This window comes from Mangifera indica, chromosome 15, assembly GCF_011075055.1.
Source record: "Mangifera indica cultivar Alphonso chromosome 15, CATAS_Mindica_2.1, whole genome shotgun sequence".
Taxonomy (NCBI): domain Eukaryota; kingdom Viridiplantae; phylum Streptophyta; class Magnoliopsida; order Sapindales; family Anacardiaceae; genus Mangifera; species Mangifera indica.
This window is the reverse complement of record NC_058151.1, coordinates 11,865,904-11,886,249: the sequence shown is the minus strand read 5'-3', so window position 1 is coordinate 11,886,249 and position 20,346 is coordinate 11,865,904. Positions and strand designations below refer to the sequence as shown.

General features: G+C 33.7%; 4 protein-coding genes across 6 annotated transcripts; 3 read left to right on the top strand and 1 right to left on the bottom strand.

The window, feature by feature from the left end:
- Positions 1-1,482: 1,482 nt before the first annotated feature.
- On the bottom strand, positions 1,483-2,746 carry LOC123197501 (protein rough sheath 2 homolog). The gene has a single exon (XM_044611822.1). The coding sequence runs from the start codon at positions 2,744-2,746 to the stop codon at positions 1,541-1,543; it is 1,206 nt and encodes a 401-aa protein (XP_044467757.1). The 3' UTR covers positions 1,483-1,540.
- Positions 2,747-5,680: 2,934 nt separating this feature from the next.
- Positions 5,681-6,888, top strand: LOC123197606 (allene oxide cyclase, chloroplastic-like). The gene is made up of 3 exons (XM_044611933.1): positions 5,681-5,974; positions 6,225-6,349; positions 6,428-6,888. Exons 1-3 carry the CDS (start codon positions 5,731-5,733, stop codon positions 6,827-6,829), a joined length of 771 nt encoding a protein of 256 aa, XP_044467868.1. The 5' UTR covers positions 5,681-5,730; the 3' UTR covers positions 6,830-6,888.
- A 2,040-nt stretch (positions 6,889-8,928) lies between these two features.
- LOC123197944 lies at positions 8,929-15,122 on the top strand. 3 transcript variants are annotated; one of them, XM_044612472.1, is made up of 8 exons: positions 8,929-9,905; positions 12,530-12,823; positions 13,258-13,383; positions 13,699-13,779; positions 14,138-14,195; positions 14,294-14,352; positions 14,442-14,556; positions 14,653-15,122. In XM_044612472.1, the coding sequence occupies exons 1-5, from the start codon at positions 9,101-9,103 to the stop codon at positions 14,164-14,166; spliced, it is 1,335 nt and encodes a 444-aa protein (XP_044468407.1). In that variant the 5' UTR covers positions 8,929-9,100; the 3' UTR covers positions 14,167-14,195; positions 14,294-14,352; positions 14,442-14,556; positions 14,653-15,122. The 3 variants fall into 3 exon arrangements, with proteins under 3 accessions (XP_044468407.1, XP_044468405.1, XP_044468406.1); XM_044612470.1 differs by having other exon boundaries at positions 8,929-9,926; XM_044612471.1 differs by having other exon boundaries at positions 8,929-9,926; positions 14,278-14,352.
- Positions 15,123-17,382: 2,260 nt separating this feature from the next.
- LOC123197373 lies at positions 17,383-20,295 on the top strand. Its single transcript, XM_044611638.1, has 5 exons — positions 17,383-17,701; positions 17,791-17,835; positions 18,090-18,389; positions 18,478-18,659; positions 19,796-20,295. The coding sequence occupies exons 1-5, from the start codon at positions 17,458-17,460 to the stop codon at positions 20,000-20,002; spliced, it is 978 nt and encodes a 325-aa protein (XP_044467573.1). The 5' UTR covers positions 17,383-17,457; the 3' UTR covers positions 20,003-20,295.
- Positions 20,296-20,346: the final 51 nt, after the last annotated feature.

Genomic DNA, 20,346 nt, shown 5'->3' with positions numbered 1-20,346 from the left:
ACTTACCCGTTCAAAGATTTGTAATGCAAATCTTTTACAGAAAATATGAGCAGGCGAAAGTGTCAAAGAGGAGGGTGGGGTGGCAGGCTATCCCAGTGCCCAGTGATTAGTCATTTCAGAGTACGAAGTAGCATTGGCTTGCCTTTGAATAGCTAGCGTAGCATCTTTCTTTCCCTCTTTCTCTGTACCTGTACTTTTTTCAACCACTTTTGATTCCTTTCTTCCATCCCCATTAGGGTGCGTTTGGTTAAAGGTTTTAAAGATTACCTTGATAATTTATCTTTTATTTTTTTGTTTGGTTTGTCAGTAATAAAATATTACAGTAATCTTCTATTACCAATGCTGACGTGACAGGTAATATAGGTGGTAATCTGATTACCACCTTCACCTTAGGTATTTAAAGATTACTAGGGTAATCTTGAGTTTATTATAGAAAAATTATTATTTATTAATTTTTTGAGATAAAAATAAATTTATTTTTAATTAATATGACAAATAATATAAAAAATATTTCAAAATAATTATATTTAAGGACATTTAAGTAAAATATTTTACTAGTAATCTTTTATTACTTTTAACCAAACACAATAATTATTTATACCTATCAAATTTTATCAAACATAGTAATCATTTATACTCAATAATCTTCTAAGTAATCTATCTTCAAGGTAATCTTTCTATTTTAGTAATCAAACATTACCCAAACTAAACGCCCCTTCAGTGTCTCAAAGCTTTCCTTTCCCTAACATTTATGTAACGACGATTTGACACCCCTCAATTCACAGCCATCTTTCTTCAACGTTTAACTGATCCCAAGTTCCCAAACCCCTTTAACTCTGCCTAATTCGTTAACAATTCTCATCATCTCATGCTACTGGTTTAAACCGGGTTGGTAACGGGTAGGATAAAAATGGAATTACCTAATCCCCACTCCATCCTTAATTTTTTCTGTCCCCGTCCCCCATAAAAGAATGATGAAAAATCCCCATTTTTTCTTTGAAAAAAAAGAAAAAATTCTCTCTTATTCTTCTCTCCTCTCTGCGTAAAAAATTTTCAACAGTTTTTCCTTCCTATTTGTAAAAAAAATAATAAAATATTTATTAAATTTCAAATCATAATTACAATAATTAAAATTTTTTTAAATAATTCAATAAAAAAGATGTAAAAGAAAGAAAAAGTCAAAAAGAGAAAAAATTAAAAATATATTTACTCTCATCTTCACTCTATTATCAATCATAGAGATTTACTTACCCTCAACTTGTATTATATCAAAATTTCCTTTTTATTTATAAATAGGTGAGCCAACTACCCGATTTCGTTGACCAAATTTCCACCTCTATCTCAACCATGTTCATGGTGAAATAAGGACTATCATCAGTAAAAGATGCAAACAAAACAATAGTATTAGTATCAAGGTTTCAAGGATCATTCTTTTGAAAAAAAAAAAAAAAACAAGGCTAAAAGCTGATTTAAAATGCAATATTGATCATCAGAATATTTCGTTGTTATTAGCTTTGGCTAGCTAGAGCATATCCTTAATTTAATTTGGGATACAGAATCCATTTCCATGGCAACTGTGAACACCAAACTGCTCAATGAGTGTCACCAGTTTAACATGTTTATTACACCAAGCTTTCATTAGTTTTGCCTCTTTGCTTTCGGCATCTCTCTGCAGACTAGTTGACTGTTCTCTATATTCACTCTCCAGCTTTCCAAGAAACGCCATTTCTTCTTCTCTTAAAGATCTAATCTTTGCCTCGGCTTCCTCCGTTTTTTCTCTTCTTTTCCTGGCTTTCTCTGACTCCAATTGCTGCTCCAATCTACTCAGTCTCCATTTTGCGTCCTTCTTGTGTTGCAGCCGGCTTTGTTCACCTTCTTTAACCTCCTTACACCACTGTATCAAGGTGCCCATTTGTTGACCAGGTATGAACCAGGTCATGTCAACCGGGTCAAGAGTAGGAGGTTCAGACGGAAAAAGAGATAAACTCACAGAAGGAGAAGCTGTGGTTGTGGAAGAAGCTGAAGATGATAAAGATGAACAAGTACTATGACTATTCATCCATAAAGGAAGCACATTTCTGGAAGCTGATGAAGGACCCGACCCAAGTGAAAGAATCGGTTCAGGATCCGGCAATGACAGCTTCGGTTGAACGTACTTCTCCGCAAAAGTCTCTAAAATATGATCGTACCTTCCCTGAGCAACCTTTTCGGGCGAAGAAACCGACGCTGAAGTTACTCGAACAACATTATTCCCTTCTTCATCCGAATAATCCCGTCTCTGTTTCTGCAACTGTTCCCATTGCTTCTCCTTGAAAACTTCCCACCACTTGCCAAGTCTCTTGGCGGTTCTTCCGGGGACTTCACCGGCAATCTTTTTCCACTTGTTGCCGCACTTAGCCTGTAGAGAAATGACTAACGACTGTTCTTCCGGGGTTAAAGAGCCCTTTCTGATGCCGGGTTTGAGGTAGTTTTTGCAGCGCTTGAGACAGGATTTGGGGTCTCGATTGAGAGGCTTTGGCATGCGTTGAGAAATGAGGTTCCATTCTTTTGGGCCGTATTGCTTCACGTATGCTCTCAAAATGGCGTCTTCTTCTGGTTGCCAGCGTTGCCTCTCCATTTCATCATTATCGTTTCCTGGTGGGGCTTTGGGATCCTTATGGATCTGCATAGACACGTCAATGCGTTGGGCCGGGCAGAGCTGGCTCCGATTCAGTCTATCTAGTTTATGGGTTAGCACTAGGCCCATACAGTAATAGGTCTTCGAACCAAGCTAGCCCATGAATTTTTGAAGACCCAAAGTTCGACCCTACATATATAGGGTCTGCATAGACACGTCAATGCGTTGGGCCGGGCCGAGCCGGCTCCGATTCAGTCTATTTGGTTTATGGGCTAGCACTAGGCCCATACAGTAATAGATCTTCGAGCCAAGCCGGCCCATGAATTTTTGAAGACCCAAGGTTTGACCCTATATATATATATAGGGCTAGACCGTAATCAAATCGGTTCGACTTTATATATATAGCTAAACCTTAATCGGATAGGTCCATTTAAACAATTTTTCAAATTTTAATTAAAATTTTTAAACACAAATTATTTTTTAATTATTAAAATTGAGGATAATATCTCAAACATTTTATTTATATTCTCTCACTTATGATAGAGGAATATTGTAGTTCCATGATAAAAAATATTATAAGTTTATAACACAATACAAATAAATTAATTTATATATTATATAATTACAAACATAAATATAATATATATATATATCATATCATTTATCTACTTGTCTTCAACGTCTAAATTTCTGAATTTATGTGACATTGAATCTATTTGTAATATTTTGTAATAATAAAAATGAAATTATAAACCTAAAGAATTATTATTTATAAATTCAATTAGTTTCCAAAAGAGAGTTAATAAGATTTATAAATAAAATTGAAAATGAAAAATATTTGGATTTGTTTATATAAAAAAATTCAAAAAATAAAACAAGCCAACCAGAGGAACGCTTCTGCCATAAGGAGAAGCAACTAAAGGCTTCTACACAGAAGCCTTGCTTTTGCCCTTTTTTTTTTTTAATTTTTAAGTAGTATTAAATTGGATTGGGTTGGTCTATCAGCCTAATATTAAACCCTACAACTTGATCCAAAAGGCTCATGGACCTGACTCGACATGTTATAGTGTTAGACTAGGCCCTTTTGGTTCAGGCCTTTGACCTAGCGCAATTGACATGTCTAGATCCGTATATATTTGGCTCTATTACAAGAGGTAAAGTAGCTTAAACAAATCTCTTTCCCCCTTGAGGTCTTGTCATTACAGGGATGGGAATGGGATATGATCTCTCTACTTGCTTCACGTCTCTGGTGAGAATAGTAGTTCACTCTAGGGATAGCAACAAGAAGGGGATCTCAATTCTAATTTCCATCATTGCAGGGAATATTAATCTCCATTCCCATTATAGGGATGACGGTATTCTTCGTCTTTTCCCTACGAAGAAAAATTCTCTCTCCATCTTCTCCTTGTCCTCACAAGGAAAAATTCTCGCTCCATACCCACAAAGAAAAACTTTCTCCTCATAGTCTTCACACACAACATAAATATATTAAATAACAAAATTAAATATAATTAAAACCGAATCACTATTTCAAATGTCACAAATATTATTTATTAACTGTTTTAATATACACAACAAAAACTTAAATAAATTTGAAAAACATAACTAATGTAAAATTCTAAAAATATGTTAATATTTTAAGTAAATATATTAATATAAAGGGTCAAAATAGGAAGAGGTCATCTGCATCCTCATTCCTAATTGTAAGGATTTTTTTTGTCTCCATTCTTGTCTTTTTTCTCATTTCTATAAAAAAAAATTCCCCCGTTAGGGTCGGACCCCCTAAATTTGGGGTGAAGTTGTCATTTCTAGTTCACTCCCAAATTAACAAATAAAAAAAAAAATTTAATGAGAAATTAATTAAAATACTCTAATTTTATTAGGATAAAATGATATTAGTCAATATTATATAAAGACGGCGGTATACTATCTCCGGCTTTGGCACAACCCATTGCACTTGTGGGCTGTGTTGGGACTAAGACCCATATAGTGACGGGTCTTTGTGTCAAGTCTATTTGTAAAAATAGAATAGCCTATAGTACGACTTTATATATGTACGATCATGCTATATCCAATCTTAAAGGAGAAAAGTTAAGTTTTTAAAGTTTAAACTAAGGAGAAATTGTTAGTTTTTAAAATTTAAATAAATAAATAAGATAAAATTTTATTTTTTTAATATTACAAGATAAATGATAATTATACCATTAAATTTTATTAACTTTAATAGCTAATAAATAAATATTTTAATTTTTAAAATTTAATAAATAAAAATTTAATAATAGACTAAACCTTAATAAAAATAAGTCGTTTGGCCATTAAGTATGTTACAAAGTTAACATTAACATCAAATATCAATATTAATTTATATACTTTAATATTGTTCTACCCATAAAATAATAAAATTATATGTATATATTTTTAGTATATAAATAAATATATAAATATATTATAATATGATTAAGTAATTTTAAATTAGAATAATATTATATGTATATATTTTAAATATATAAATAAATATATACTTAAATATGTTATTATATGATTAAATATTACTTTATTTTTAATTCAAAATTATCTAACCATATGATAATACATATAAATGTGTATTCAAAGTGGATATTTATAGTTTTCTTATTTAAATTAATGATAAAATAATATATTCAAATATATGTTAATACATTAATATATTTATAAATTTATGTATTTAAAACGAGTACACGTAACATTGTTATGTGTAAAAACACGTTCACTGTCCAATATCTTAAACATGTTAATTAAAAATTATTTAATCATATAATAATATATAAATATATATTTAAAATATATTCATATAATTTTATTATTTAAATTAATAATAAAATAATATATTTACATAAGAAAAATAGATACGAGTAAAATTGTTATGCATAAAAACACGTTCACCGTCCAAAATAACATCTTAAACACGTTGAACAGCCATCTACGCATTTGACCACAGTCAAAAGATGCCACCGTCCCTTCCTACGCCACCTCTTTCCTTCTGTATAAATCCATCCAACTTTCCTTCACCAATCCAAACACCCCCTTCAAATTAAAACTTACGGAGAATTACAGCTTCCTTTCTTCCTCCACCAATGGCTTCTTCAACCGCCGCCCCTTTCAGAATTATCCCTCTTGCAAAGAAATCAGCCAGTTCAACATCACCCTGTATTTCTTCATCAAAATGTTCATTTTCAGTACCTTCCAAGCTCACTCACCAACCCCTCAAAACTCAAGCCCTCAATCTCCGTAACATTACAAGCTATAACAATTTCTCAGTATCTAAGAGGCCGTTTACTTGCAGAAGCCAGGCTGAGCATGATCATGATCACAGACCCTGTTAGTATTTTTACTGTTTTTCAATATCCAAAAGCTAGGAAGCACGGATTCGAAATGCTTCTATTTCCAAAACACCTCGAAATTGGTACAAAACATTTTGAGGGTATTTCAAAAATATAAAAAATTTCGAAATGTTTCTGGAATATCCTTGCGTTTCTGTTTTCGTTTCCGTTTCCGTTTCCATGATACATACTTCGCAAGTCAAAATATGTAATTAATGACATTACTGTGTTTGATTTCCTTCTTGCAGCCGAAGTTCAAGAATTGTGTGCATATGAAATCAACGAGCTTGATCGTGGCAGCCCAAAATATCTTCGTTTAAGCAAGAAATTCTGGGTCAATTCCCTTGGTGATCTTGTCCCCTTTACCAACAAAGTAAATCTTAAGCCATTTCTCCATCTTCAACCCTTCAATTTACCACAAAATAATCAGTTTTCATTTTTCTAATTGCAGTTATATTCTGGAGATTTGAAAAAACGGCTGGGAATAACGGCTGGTATATGCATATTGATCCAACACAAACCGGAGAAGAAAGGGGACAGATACGAAGCTATATACAGTTTTCCCTTCGGCGACTACGGTCACATGACGGTGCAGGGAGCGTATTTGACCTACGAGGACACGTATCTCGCCGTGACCGGCGGCTCGGGGATCTTTGAGGGAGTGTATGGGCAAGTTAAACTACACCAGATTGTGTTTCCTTTCAAGATTTTTTATACTTTCTATTTGAAGGGGATTAAGGAGTTGCCGGAAGAGCTTCTGGGGACACCAGTGGAACCCCACCCTAAAGTTGAGGCCAGCCCGGCTGCGAAGGCTTGTGCTCCTGGTGCAACCGTTGCTAATTTCAGTAATTAAGATTTTGGGTAATGTTTGGAATTACAATAATATTATCTATGCATATTTTTTATACATAATTTTAGTATAAAAATAATATATCATTATATAAATACTTTTTAATTCAAAATTATTTAATCATATGATGATATATAATCTATATACCCAAATTATATATCAGAATCCCCAATCTCCCAGGCCACTCAACCTCATTGTGGAAGAACACCATCTAAGAGTTAGGGGTAACCACCTATGGCCCCTAATTAAGGCGGCGACCTAGCTAGCTAGTTTAATTGATGCAACTCAAGCGTGTTTGCTCTATCATAGACTTAAAAATATCAATAAAAATAGTGTTAATTTTAAACATAGCATGATATTCATCTACAATTAATCAAGATTAGTTTACAAGACATTAATATGCATAACATGTGTCTTAAAACAATGATATAGGGTTTTAGGTACTTACTCACGTTTGAAGACTCATTCGTCTGTTAACGATGATCTAGTGTGCATGTTGCTTTCCAATCAAACGAAGAATTGCACTGATATGATCCACACAATACACATAAACAAACAAGTGATGAAAGGACACAGGTGTCTACTAGAACAACTTAAAAGTGACACATTTTTAAAATGTGTATAAGGTCGACAAAAGTCCATACAATGCATAATATAATTTATACACAAAATGATAAATGAGTGTTTCAAGGGAAGGAATGCTTGTTACAAGCATAATATGTTTGATATAGTTATATCACACATTATTAGAATAACCGTTGTTTAGTTATGCATGATTATTCATGCGATTTCGTATCAATCAATATTTATTTTACGATTGATCATAAGGATATGCAATAAGACACTGAATATGATAATTCTTTTTTTCTAATATAGATAAAGTCAACTCTCTACTATTTTATTTCAACATTTTCATTAAGTTGATAAAGTCACACTGAAGTCTAACAATCTTATGGAACTCAAAACCGTTATCTTAGATTCCAAATACAATTCACCTTGCATATCTCAAGGGGTCTAGATTTTGTGATCTACTTATTTTGTGTGTAACTTATAAACCATCTATTATGCTGGCAGTGAGTGGATTCGTAACACATGTATAATCCACCAACAAATAATGAAGTAGAATAGCAAGGGAACATTGATGCCTTGCCCACTGAAGAGCAAAGAAAAGGTCAATATTGCTAGAAATTGGTCGGGACCTATTCCTATGCTTGTGCTCTCCACCCCTAGTTGAATGTGGGGACGAATTGATGGCAACAATCTTGCAACCCGATCCTATTTTAAAATTTGAAAGACAGTTATTATACAATCAAAACTCTTTCTCGATCAAATTTATTAATGTGATTCAATAATTAGTAAATATACACACACCAACTTATAAATCAAGATAAGATATGGATAAAACGCGATCTCATTTAAAACAAACAAAAAGAAAATATGAGTAAATATTTATCACGACTATTAAAATCTCTCCAAGCATTAAATACCGATACCCTATTAGTGTAAAACCATTTCCCACAATTTCAATAATTGTAATTAAAATATAATTAATTTTTTACTATATCGAAACCGCGTAATGGTAACAACATTGATCAAGATACGCAATTCTATAATTTACTAATTTAATTTCATATCTAACTTCAATCTATATTAGCGTAAATTCAAGATCGTAAAAAAGTTGAGGAGAGATTTTTAAGTATTTTTTTAGCACAATTTTTAAGTATTTTTTAGGATTTAATTCTTAGGAAAACGTGTTTTGGATGCCAAATTAAGTTTTTATTTTTATTTCTCCAGTAATTAAAAATTGTCTCCACGCCACCTAATTGATAAAGACTTAAGCCTAATTAAAGAGTCATGTCATATTAAACATATGGAAAAGCTGGATATTTTTATTTTTATTCCTCTAACTACCCATAGAAATTTTTCAAATTAAAAAATATTAAATTTTGGATAAAATATTAAATTTTACAATAATACAAAAAAATATTAAATATTATTTGATGTATGTTATTATTTAATTAAATAATTTTAAATTAAAAATAAAATAATATTTAATTATAAATAACTTTTTTTTACAGATATTGGGAACCTGAATGGAATTGGATCTGCCTGCTTGACTATGATCACCAAACATGGAATTAATTTACACAAGACTAAAGACAAAGACCAAACCAAACTCAATCTCTTTCTACTTGAACCTTCCTAACTGGGATTGAATGCTTCTTTCTTACAACAATCTGAACTCTTTCTTCTGCTTGTTGTCTCTAGACTCTAATGGTGGTGGTTTCTCAAGCTTCAAGCCTTCCTCTTCCAAACCCGTCTCTTCCTTCATCCCCTCCCCACATCACCTCCCTTTTATTTGAACCAAATTCCCTCTCTTTAGCCCTTATGCACTCTGATTCTTCCATATCTCTTTACCCTTCTCTATCAATTCCCTCCCTTTCTTCTTTCCCTTCAACCCCTCAATTTCTCATCCCGTCTCCCTCTTCTTCCTCTACTTTCCTTCTCCTGAATCCTAACCCTAACCCTAGAGTTGTTTTTGTTGTGGGAGGCCCGCATAGAAGTGGGGCTCAGGTATTGCTTCGGTTCTATGTTCTCCAAAGGAACAATCTTTATGGGAAAGCTCAAGTCCTTTGCTCGCAAAAGGGTGTTTGTTTTGATCACAAGTTGGGGGTTTTATTGGATGTCAAACATGGGGTGTCTGTTAAGCTTGTTGGGTCAGTTAATTTCTTTGCAATGTACTCGTTTTCAAGCTCTAAAATTTGGGTTTTCGGTGTGAAGTTGATGGATGATGATGGGGGGTTGAGATTGAAGTTGACGAGGTGCGCTGTGATTGAGTGTTGTAAGCCAATTTGGTCGATAAGCTTGTCATCTGGGTTCATGATTTTGGGGGAGGAAAATGGGGTTAGAGCTTTCAATCTCAGAAATCTGGTTAAAGAGAAGACGAAGAGAGTGAAGAATTTTAAAGTATCAGGTTCGTCAAATGGAATAGTTGGTGATGGTGCTTTTGCTGGATCAAATCAAGAGGTTGCTTGCAATGGTTACGTGGTTGGGAGGATTGATAAGCATTCTGTTTCTGGTAACTTTGTGGATTCTAGCTGTATGCCATCTTTGACTTATTTATTTATTTTCGAATACAGATGTTATTGGAAAAACTTGATACTGAGACAATTAGTTTATGTTGAATCGATTAGAGTTGTGACATTAATATTTTACTTTGTGAGGTTCTCAACAATTTTAATGCTTTATTCAGCAATTCGATGAGCTGTGTCAATGATCCTCTGTCTATTAGTTTAGTTTATGAATATGGACAGTTGAAAGATTGGAATAATTTCTTATCCTTATTCATAAAATTTAGGATTTAGTGTTCTCAGTATCTGTAATGTCCCTAACGAGGAATTCGGCTCCTGCAATTTAATCTATGTCTACACCTTATTGTTCCTGCAAGATTCTATCTTCAATTTATGTTAGCTTAGATCTGCCTTGCAAATTTTGCATTCTGCTGTGATTTAGATTTGATCTCGCCTGTGGGCATGGAACTATAACTTAAGAACTTCATTTAATTCAGGTTTCAGGGTAATTATTCGTTTATCCGAAATGCTCTTCCCCCAACTTATTCTCCTTGAAAATTAAGTTTCCATCTTGAATTGCCTCAATTGCTGTTTTTTAATTTGTGTTATGCAGATTCATTTGTCTCACTGTGCCCTGCAGTCACATTTAATACTTGAGAGCCTATAACAGAGATTGCAATTTTGCTCTTCAGCAACATTTATGCTAGGAAAACATGCCATAACTAGAGTACTATGATAATACTCTGTTCAAATAACCAATTATGGGTGGACTGTGGGAAGCACAAGAAAAGCTGAGATATAAAACTCTTTACAAGGATTAGGATATTGAGTTTCTATGATGATGTGGTGTAGTTTTGAATGACATTGTTAGACAGTGAGAGACGAGCAATTGTTCAGATACAGGGTATCTGAAAATAAAATGGAGAATATTTGTATACCTATTGAAGCGATAAGCTGTACCTATGATTGAATTGATAATGCTCTGACTCTTTAAGATCGCAGCGATTGTTCAAATAATATGTGTATGTTTCCCATGCCTTACCAAAATCAACAAATCTCTGGAACAACCTTTAAGCCTTATCACCCATCTGCCTACAAAAGTTTATTGCAAAAATTCAGAGATAGGTCCGCGGATAGATAGGTGAATAATAGTTTTGCACACCACTCAACAGGGAGGGCTTAGAAAAAAATTAGACCTCTTTCAAACTAGGTCACATATGTTTTAATTGTTTTATAAGCTTACCTAAGAAAGTATTCGAATCTTGCTTCGAATTTCTCTTTCCAAATCATTCTAGCCAACTGAGTTAAAGGATTGATTCGTTAGTTTGCATGTAAAGTTTCCTAAGGAATAATTCTGCTTAGGTTGCAGTCTCTCTTCAAACTGCTTATAGATACATTAACTGAATGAAAAGAAGAATGTTGTGTGACTTTGATACGAACCTTAGGAGGACCACATCTCAAAAGCTAGTTATTGAGATGGGAGAGCCCAAGGCTATATAAACCCCACACTAGTTGGCCATACTTTTCAATGTGGGATTCAAGTCTCATACCTTGCACTTGGGATCTTAACATACCACCACACTCTGCAGCCCCGCGCCCACGCGGGTTGGCTATGTGCTAGCTCCCTGCTAGCCCCAGGCGAACACTGCAATGTCGGCGTCACCACCCACACCGCACAATTGCGACTGGAAGACATGGTGATGACTCTGATACCAAATGATACGAACCTTAGGAGAATCACACTTTAAAAGCTAGCTATTGAGATGGGAAAGCCCAAGGCTATATAAACCCCACATTAGTTGCCCATACTTTCCAATGTGGGATCCAAGTCTCATACCTTGTACTTGAGATCTTAACAGATTTCCAACACCTAGAGTAAAACAATAAAAGTGCCCTACTTCTAATAGAAACTTAACGGTAGTTTTTTAGTCAATATAGAGAGGATGCAACAAACAAAAAAGCGTCTTCCCCAACCAGCAATGCTCCTAAGAGTTATTCCTTTTCGGATTACCTATCATGACCTCTTTCCATTTTCTTTTAACTGCTCTAAAGCACTTTAACATGTAAATTGTTGATTGTTTTTTGTGCTTGCCATGTTATGGTGTTGTATTACCCCAAATTAATGTCTTTATGATCGATATAAGTGCCTCTAATCATGGACTTTACTCCTTGTTGCGAATTTTGTATCAGTATCTCCATTTCTTGTGTCTCTAACTTAGATGTTGTTAATAGACACTTTCAAATTACTTGTCACCAAGATTATATTTTTTTTTTATTGTTCTTTGCTATGATAAATTGTATGTAGGTATTTATTTTGATCCAGGAAATGTGTGCTACTCATTTTAAGAGAGGTGCTGTCCTTTGGTTTAAATTATGAGGATGCTCTAGATGGTAATTTACTAATTAGAAATGTATCTTTGATAGCAGTAGGCTTATGTGTTTTCTTCTCTTTTTGTTGGTTGGGTCCCTGACTTGTTTAACTTGTCATATGTGCAAAGAAAAATAAGGAATATTTACATGATCTGATTGTCTATATCTATACAAATCCAAAGATGCTTTGATGGTAGCAGCTAACATAAGAATCCTGGTCTTGCATTATCCTTTATAGTTGATTGTTCATTCAAACTTGCAGTAAAACAGAGGTCTGTTAAATGCAGACAAGACTCCAGTGAAGCATATTTTGTGGCATTTAGGAGCAAGAAAGCTGAAGGCTTGAGTTCTACAACATCTGCTTTCATGTCTTTGAAGGCAATTTCTATCCAGGCAGTGTCTGCAAAAAAGTTTCTGATATTGGATTCTACTGGAGATTTACACATCTTACACCTTTCCAACTCTGTTGCTGGATCAAACATCATTGGTCACATGAGGCAGTTGCCTCATTTTATGAATGTGCTAAAACTGGCTGTTCTCCCTGATATTTCCTTACGTATGTTGCTCTAAATTCTTGTACTTTTTGGCTGCTTTCATTTTGGGAAATGCTTTCACATGCATCAGTTTTTGTGGACTTTCATAAACTTGTGTTCAACTTCAAAGAGAGACATGCACATCTACTGATAACTATTGGAAATGGACTGTCTATTGGAATTTAGAGGTGGGGTATGGGGATCCTAGCCTCTGTTGGTTTTTTAGCTATGCTATCAGAAGTAGGAAATGGGAACGAGAACGAATCTGCACGTATAATTGGAAAAGAAATTATAATGGATTGTTAAGAAGGGAGGGATTTCTTTTTTAGCTTAGTTATATATTCTAATTTTTTTTCTTCTGTTTATGACCTTGGGGCATCAGCTTCACCGGAAAGGCTTGACAATTGGTCTATACAGATTGCCTTGGTAACTAAAGAAATTTGAAATTATGGTTCAGGAACTCAAACTATTTGGATTACAGATGGACAACACTCTGTGCATGTAATGGCTGCATCTGATGCAGATATCACTGTTGGCAAAAATGGTATAAACGAGATTGAGGAGAAGCTAATGCAAATGTCAGGTAATCATAGTTCTTTGTTTTGCCTGTCTAAATATTGTGAAATAGACATTAAGCTTGGTAATTCTTTTTCTTAGCATATGAGATTGCTTTCAGGCAGAGCATTTACCATCATTTTTCCTCTATACTTTATATGATCTGTGGAAGTTGGTTTGAAATAGTTATTTGCTGCAGATGTTTTGTCTTCAAAAGCTATTTACGAACTTCTTTTTCCAGAGAAAGAACATACTTAACTTCTGTTATGCATTCTAGTTCAACCATTCTCCCCTTTTTGTTTGAATTGAAGCAATCTGAATGACTTTTGTTTTGGCCTCTTAGTTATTGAAGCAATCTTTGTCGGTGAAAAGATTCAAGACATTGTACCTTTGGCAGCGAATGGAGTTCTGATTCTTGGACAAGGTAATATCTTTCTGTTTCTTTCAAGATCCTCAGTGGCTAAAACGCAGTTCTGAAATTTGAATATATTTAAAAGTGTGGGCTACTTTACTATTTAATTTGCTGAAAAAAATATGTTTGACCTTTATTAATTCTCCTCTGCCCGTTAGAATCAAATTTTAAGAATTGAAAGACTTGTAGCAATTGGATTTGCATTTTTTCTTTTGTGCCAGTGCCCAGTATGATGTAATGTCTAGTGAATTTTAATGGGCTATTACTTTGATTCTAGATATCCAACTTAGTTATTGTTTCGATTGTCTTTTTTTCTGTCTTCCAGAAGCTACTTTCTCTAACCTAAATTTTTTGATTGTCTGCTAAGCAGGAAATCTGTATGCTTATGCAAATTCTTGAAGTTACATTGATAATAGATCCTTTTAGTGGTGAGCTTTTTTTTTTCTTTTCTGTGTTTTATTTCCTTACAAAAATTTCACTCTGTTCTAATCAAAGTTGATTACGATATAGAATCTCAATGTTTCAGGAAATATTGGATGATTACACCAGTTTGGCGGGGTCCTGGTTGAATGTTCTATTTCGATGGTGAGTATTTTTTAATCTTTTTGTATTTTGATTATCTCACTGTAATAACCCTGTATTCAGAACCTGACTCATTATAGCTTGATTTTCAGTTGGTGATTACCTGTGTTGCTATGGTATCATTTGTCATTATGTTTCTGAGTTTTGAGCTACAGTTGTCTCATGTTTAATTGTGAAAAAGGCTTCGAGAAGACTGAGCTTTTGAAGGTATATATGGTTATCTAATTCTTAATTAGTTAAAGTTTTATTCAAAGCATATGACTCCATATTAAAGTTTATCAAAACTTTAATCTTATTTTTTAGACAAATCATTGGACAAAGTTGAGTGCAAGTCATGAATGACGGATTTCTGATTCATGAAGATTGACTCGAACAACTCTGATACCTCCATTTCCAGCCTGCTTTTACCTGTTGCCAGCCAAAGCTGCTGCAAATGTGTTGAGAAGTTGGCTGTTGGTTTATCTGTTTTTTCAGCCTTTGTGGAGCAAGCATGCACGGTTTTAGGCTATCAAGGGATCACAATACAACCTGCTAATAAAATGTCATAAAGATTTAGACAACCTCAAAACGATATTCTGCTGCTGGTTTTGTACAAAACTCCATCAACATTTATTCTGCTATCAATTTGTGCAAAATTGTAAGGTTTTTGTTATTTCTCCAACTTTGGCTCAGTCCATATTTTGGGTTTGCTGGCAACTCACCATCGAATTGCTTCATTTTCTGAACTGGGTTGAGCATGATTTATTTATGGAAATGAAATTCTGCAACTTTAACCTTGGTTTCTTCTTTAGTCTCGCATGATAGAATGACCAGTAGCTCTACAGAAACATCATTGGCCCTTGATGATTTTAGATACGCAAATTCTTGAGCACTGAGCAATCACATTGTTGTATATTTTGAACTTCTTTAAGCAGGCGGGGCATCCCTTCACATTGAAAAGCTGCCTCAAGATCTTTTAGTATCACATGGGTTTGCCTAATTTCTGGCAATTTACCAACTCTTATCATTTTATTTTCATTTGGTTTCATGTATATCTAAAACTAAACTTAAAAGCTAAATGCAAACAGGGCTATTCAATCAAATTTAAGTGTTTAATTGGGTACTTAAATTATATGTTATTAGGTGATTGGGTGTTATTTTATTTTTAATTTAAAATTATCAAATCATAAAATGACACATAATCTGGATACTTGATTGGGTATTCAAAATTGGAGGCACATAAAATTTATGAATAATGTTACGTGTTTCTACTTTTGTGTATATATATGATATATCATCATGTAATTAAGTATTATTTTATTTTTAATTAAAAATTATTCAATCATTTGATAACACATATCAAATATATATCTATTTGTATATTTAAAATAGGGATGTATAATTTTATTAAAATTTTATTGTATTAAGAAAAACCCAAAAAAAGGAACAGTTCAAAACAAGTAGCTTTGAGAATGAGTGATGCTAGAAAACAGAAATTTTAGTTACTGCAAAAAGGATGCAGAGAAAAACAACCTTTGTTGTGTCTTACTATTTATGCATGTGTGTGCATTTGTTATTCCTCCTTTTGAATCATTCAGTGATTTTAAGTTTAAATATTTAGTTGAATATCAAAATAATATATTATTATATAAATAAATAATTTTAAATTAAAAATAAAATAATATTTATAATACAATCAACCAAGATGGGATGCATCATTTTTAAGTGTCGAGCTATGCCGGGCAAAGATGAAACAGAAGTGATGGAGAAGAAACGTGTTGAAGTGTGAGAGGTGGTGGACCATCTCTCACCATCAAATGACACCTACATTGCAGAAATATCAGACAAAATCTGACGGTGATGATCAGCTTAACCAGGCAACCAACTTTCCTTGGAGGGGCCCCCTCCACACCATGCCTGCCTTCTTCACTCACTTTCTTATGGATGATGACAATCATATCCCACATGCCCATCAACATCCATGACACTCTCAAACACAGCACAAACCACAAACCACAAACCACAAACCACAAGCATTGTTTTTCACATTTTCCTCCCCATTTCCTCTTGTTTCTCTATTTTGTGGGTTGAAAACAACTGTACAATGGCATTTACCAACCAACCCAATCTCCTCAAAATTTGGGTTTGTCATCAGTGATTGTATTTTCTACGTTTTTTAAGTAGGTATACTTTTTTTTTAATTAATAGCATAGGTCAAATCTTTTTCAGTGTCATATCAAAATCAAATTTTAACTTACTTGATTTAGTAATTATAAAATCGATCATTAAAATTTTTTTAATTACTCTTACTATGCGTGACTCTCGTGTCTATAACTTAACGTAAAATTTTATATAAACCCATCATGTCTATCATGTATAATATATATCAGTTAACTCCATCACCTACATATATTTCCACCATGTGTGACTCGTGTACTAGAAGTTGATCACATACAGTGGAAATTTTGGAAAAAATCATTGAATTTTATGTTCGATTTTCCTTTTACTTGAACCATTTTTAATTATAATAACATTCACGAAACTAAACAAAACCACAATTAAATCAATTTCTTTCACAAATGAACCCTAAACTTTACAATAAAAAAGCTTCAATCGCATATTCATAACATTTCTATTATCAATATAAACACAAATAAATCACCATACCATAAGTATTAAGCAATAAAAGATGAATATGATCGACATATTAATCCCTTTTTCTTTTTTATATACCTATATAAAATTTCACCAAACCCTAATATGTTGAAAGCATAACCCGAGTTTAAGGTAATTTTTTTAAACCAATTAAAAAAATTATTAATTTAACTTATTTTATTATCTCTAACGTTTCATATATAAATATATAGCATGAAAAAAATAAAAAAAAAGAAGGGACATGTGTATATATTATTAGTATATAATTTATATATATAATTAATTTATTATTATGTAATTAAATATTATTTTATTTTTATTTAAAAATTATTTAATTATATAGATAAATTGTATATTCAAAATATGTTGACATATTTTATTAATAAAAAAGTATGCACGAACGAGCTGATGCAGAGGGAAGAGGAGAGCGGTGCAACTTTAAAAGCCTCGAACGTCATTAATTGAACTTCATTCATGGCTTCTATCATGGAGCAACAGCAACGACACGATAAAGGGCATCATCAACACAAACACGAACACGATCCTCCTGACTTCAACTTGCGAGAATGGGCTCTCAAGGCTCGCCTCTCTCGTGACTACACAAATTCTCGAAGGTTTTCAGCTTCTCATATCACAAGTTTCCGAGAAGACGCCCCGTCTTTTAGATCAAACTTCACTATTTCTAGCACTGCCTCTTCTCCTGGCTACTCTTTAAAAGGTACCCACCTTTTTCTTCTTCTTCTTCTTCTTCCTCTTCTCTCTTTTTCTTCCACTCTTTTCTCAACCTCTTTTCTCTTTTATTTGCAGAAGAAATTGACCCGTCAACCTACTCCTTCACCACTGCTCTCAAAGGTAATTACTCAACTCCTTTAAAAAAGGATTCCGTCAAATGATGATAGCCCAGGGAAGCTTAAATGGCAAAAGAGGAACATTAATATATAAGTGAACATAAGTTAATTTCTCTTCTCTGTCTTTTAGATTCTTGACTTATATAGTGTTAGGACAAGTCAGGATTTTACCTGTTCAGTGTGGATAAGATTCTTCATAACAGAAAAAAAAATGATGATCTTGGAGATTTTGATGAATTTTCGTATGATTTTGTGCAGCGTTGCAAGCTAGGACGGCTTATAATAGTTGGGAATGTTTATCACCAGATGGGTTTGCTTTGAATTCTAAGTGGAATGAAGCTGAGAAGTATATATGCAACCCTCTTTCAGGAGAGTTTCCAATGGAGTGTTTATCTGCAAAAACTCTCAGTGGAAGATCATTTCGTAATTTGACTAACAGAATTACCATGTCTGCTCCTCTTGTTTATAACTCGTCTCACCATTCAAGAAATATGCAAACTAATAAGCCTTCTTCTATCACTATGCTAGAAGAAGATATTGATCAGTTTCCAATTCCAGGTCTTAATAATCTTAATCAAACATTTTGTTTCACTGCTTCTTTTTAATTTTAAGCAATTGAAATACAGAAAGTTGTTTATTTAAGCAGAGAGCAAAATGGAGAAGATGACTAGAGATGTGGGAACTCAAAGCACACCACCTGAGCTCAGTTCTGCTAGTCCAAGCCCTGCTTCCGCCCCTTCAATCATGGAGGGATCGTTGAAGCATTGCGAAGCAGAAGGCAATGGAGATTCACCTATTTCTAATGCAAAGATAAAATTTGAGGAAGAGGTATGTGTAGTTTTCCTCATCAAAGACAATTTCATTTACTCATTTGTGAAGTACAAGCATACAGAACATTCATTTGCAACAAAGCAAAACAAACACCACCTGATCATTAATTATTCAGAAGGGTTTTTAATTTTTACCCCATTTGAGTTATGAAATCAAGATTCTGAAACTTACTGATGGTTTCCCTTTTCAGTTAAGGTTTAAATTAGAGGTCAAAATTATAGTTCCCAAACATGAATGACAGAACTGCCCGTGTTGATAATGGAGTTTAGGTACTTTAGTAATTTGCTAGCTTTCTAGTTAAAACTATGGTAATATTCTTCTCTTATTAAAAAACAAAGTTATGGAATTTTTCCCTTGCCTTTTTCCTACACCCTTGTTTGTGTTATTTATCTTCTCTTTGTTTTTATGTAAAGCCACAATAATTCTTCCCTAAAGCCAGTCAAAGCTACCCTACACTTTTTCTGCTCTTTAATTATTGTTCTTTGGGGTTCTCAATCAGAAGTGCCATATCACTGCCACGAGATCAGAATTTTTTTCAGAAAAGTAGCAATGTTTCAGGGCTGAATTCTCTGGTCATTAGGTGATGGTTTCATGTGATAGATAATTTGCTGCATTATTGCAGTTGCCATTCACAATGAAACCACACCAATTTTGTACAATGACACTTGATAATTGAAGTCACTTTGATAGTACATTTTTATTAAGATAAATACTTGCCATTGGAGTTGAGTCTATAACTCTTCAGGTACTCTCAGGTATACACTACCTAAGTGAAACTGCTTTTTGTTGAGATAGATGAGGCTACTCTTCTAGGCATAGGGTTTACTAAAGATCCCAACAACAGAACATGCTGATATATATATACACACACACACTTAACAACTGTCATGAAAATGATCTTTTACACCAGTCTTCCTTCAAAGGTGGAATGGGGGATGTGGGTTTTAGATTTACAATGAATTAATGGAGTCTTAATATCTTTTTGGTAATTGGGTTATCATAATAATACAATTTCTAGGTCCTTATAACTCCATAATAGCTTCTTCATGTAGCAAATAAGGCAGGGAAGACATTCATGCAAATATAAATAAAGCAAGCATGATATTGATATCAGTGTTGTTTACTGAAAGTAGGTTGAACTGAAAGAAACAAGAGATAAAGAAGAGACAAAAGGGGATAATAAAGAAGAAATGTGGATAAAGAAAAGAGAAGGGTGGTGCTGGCGCAGCAGCAGTGTGCAAGGTGGGTGCTTGTCATGGATGAGAAAAAGGCATAGAGAAAAACACAAACCAAGAAGAAATAAGCACAGTATCTTTCTTCCTCCTCTTAAAGGGTGCTAAATTAAATAGCTGGAAATGGTAAAAGAATATTGAAAGAAAATGAAGTTTCTCTCTCATTCTCCATAAGTGATTGTGCTGTGTGTGTGTGTTTGTGTGATGGGGAAAAAGAGGGCAATCATGATGTGGCAGAGGTGAAAGATTATTTGTTTCAATGGTAGAGGTAGGATGCTTTTGCTGTAATATTTTTGTTGCTGTTATGGTGCAAATGGCTGACAACTTTTTAGCTTCACGTGTATGCCTTTTGTTTTGGCTTTAGAATGGTAAGGTTCTCTAGGGCCACCCCTCCTTTTTTTAACTTTCCTAGTCTCTTTCTTGCTCACATATTTTACCAGGAAGAAAAATTA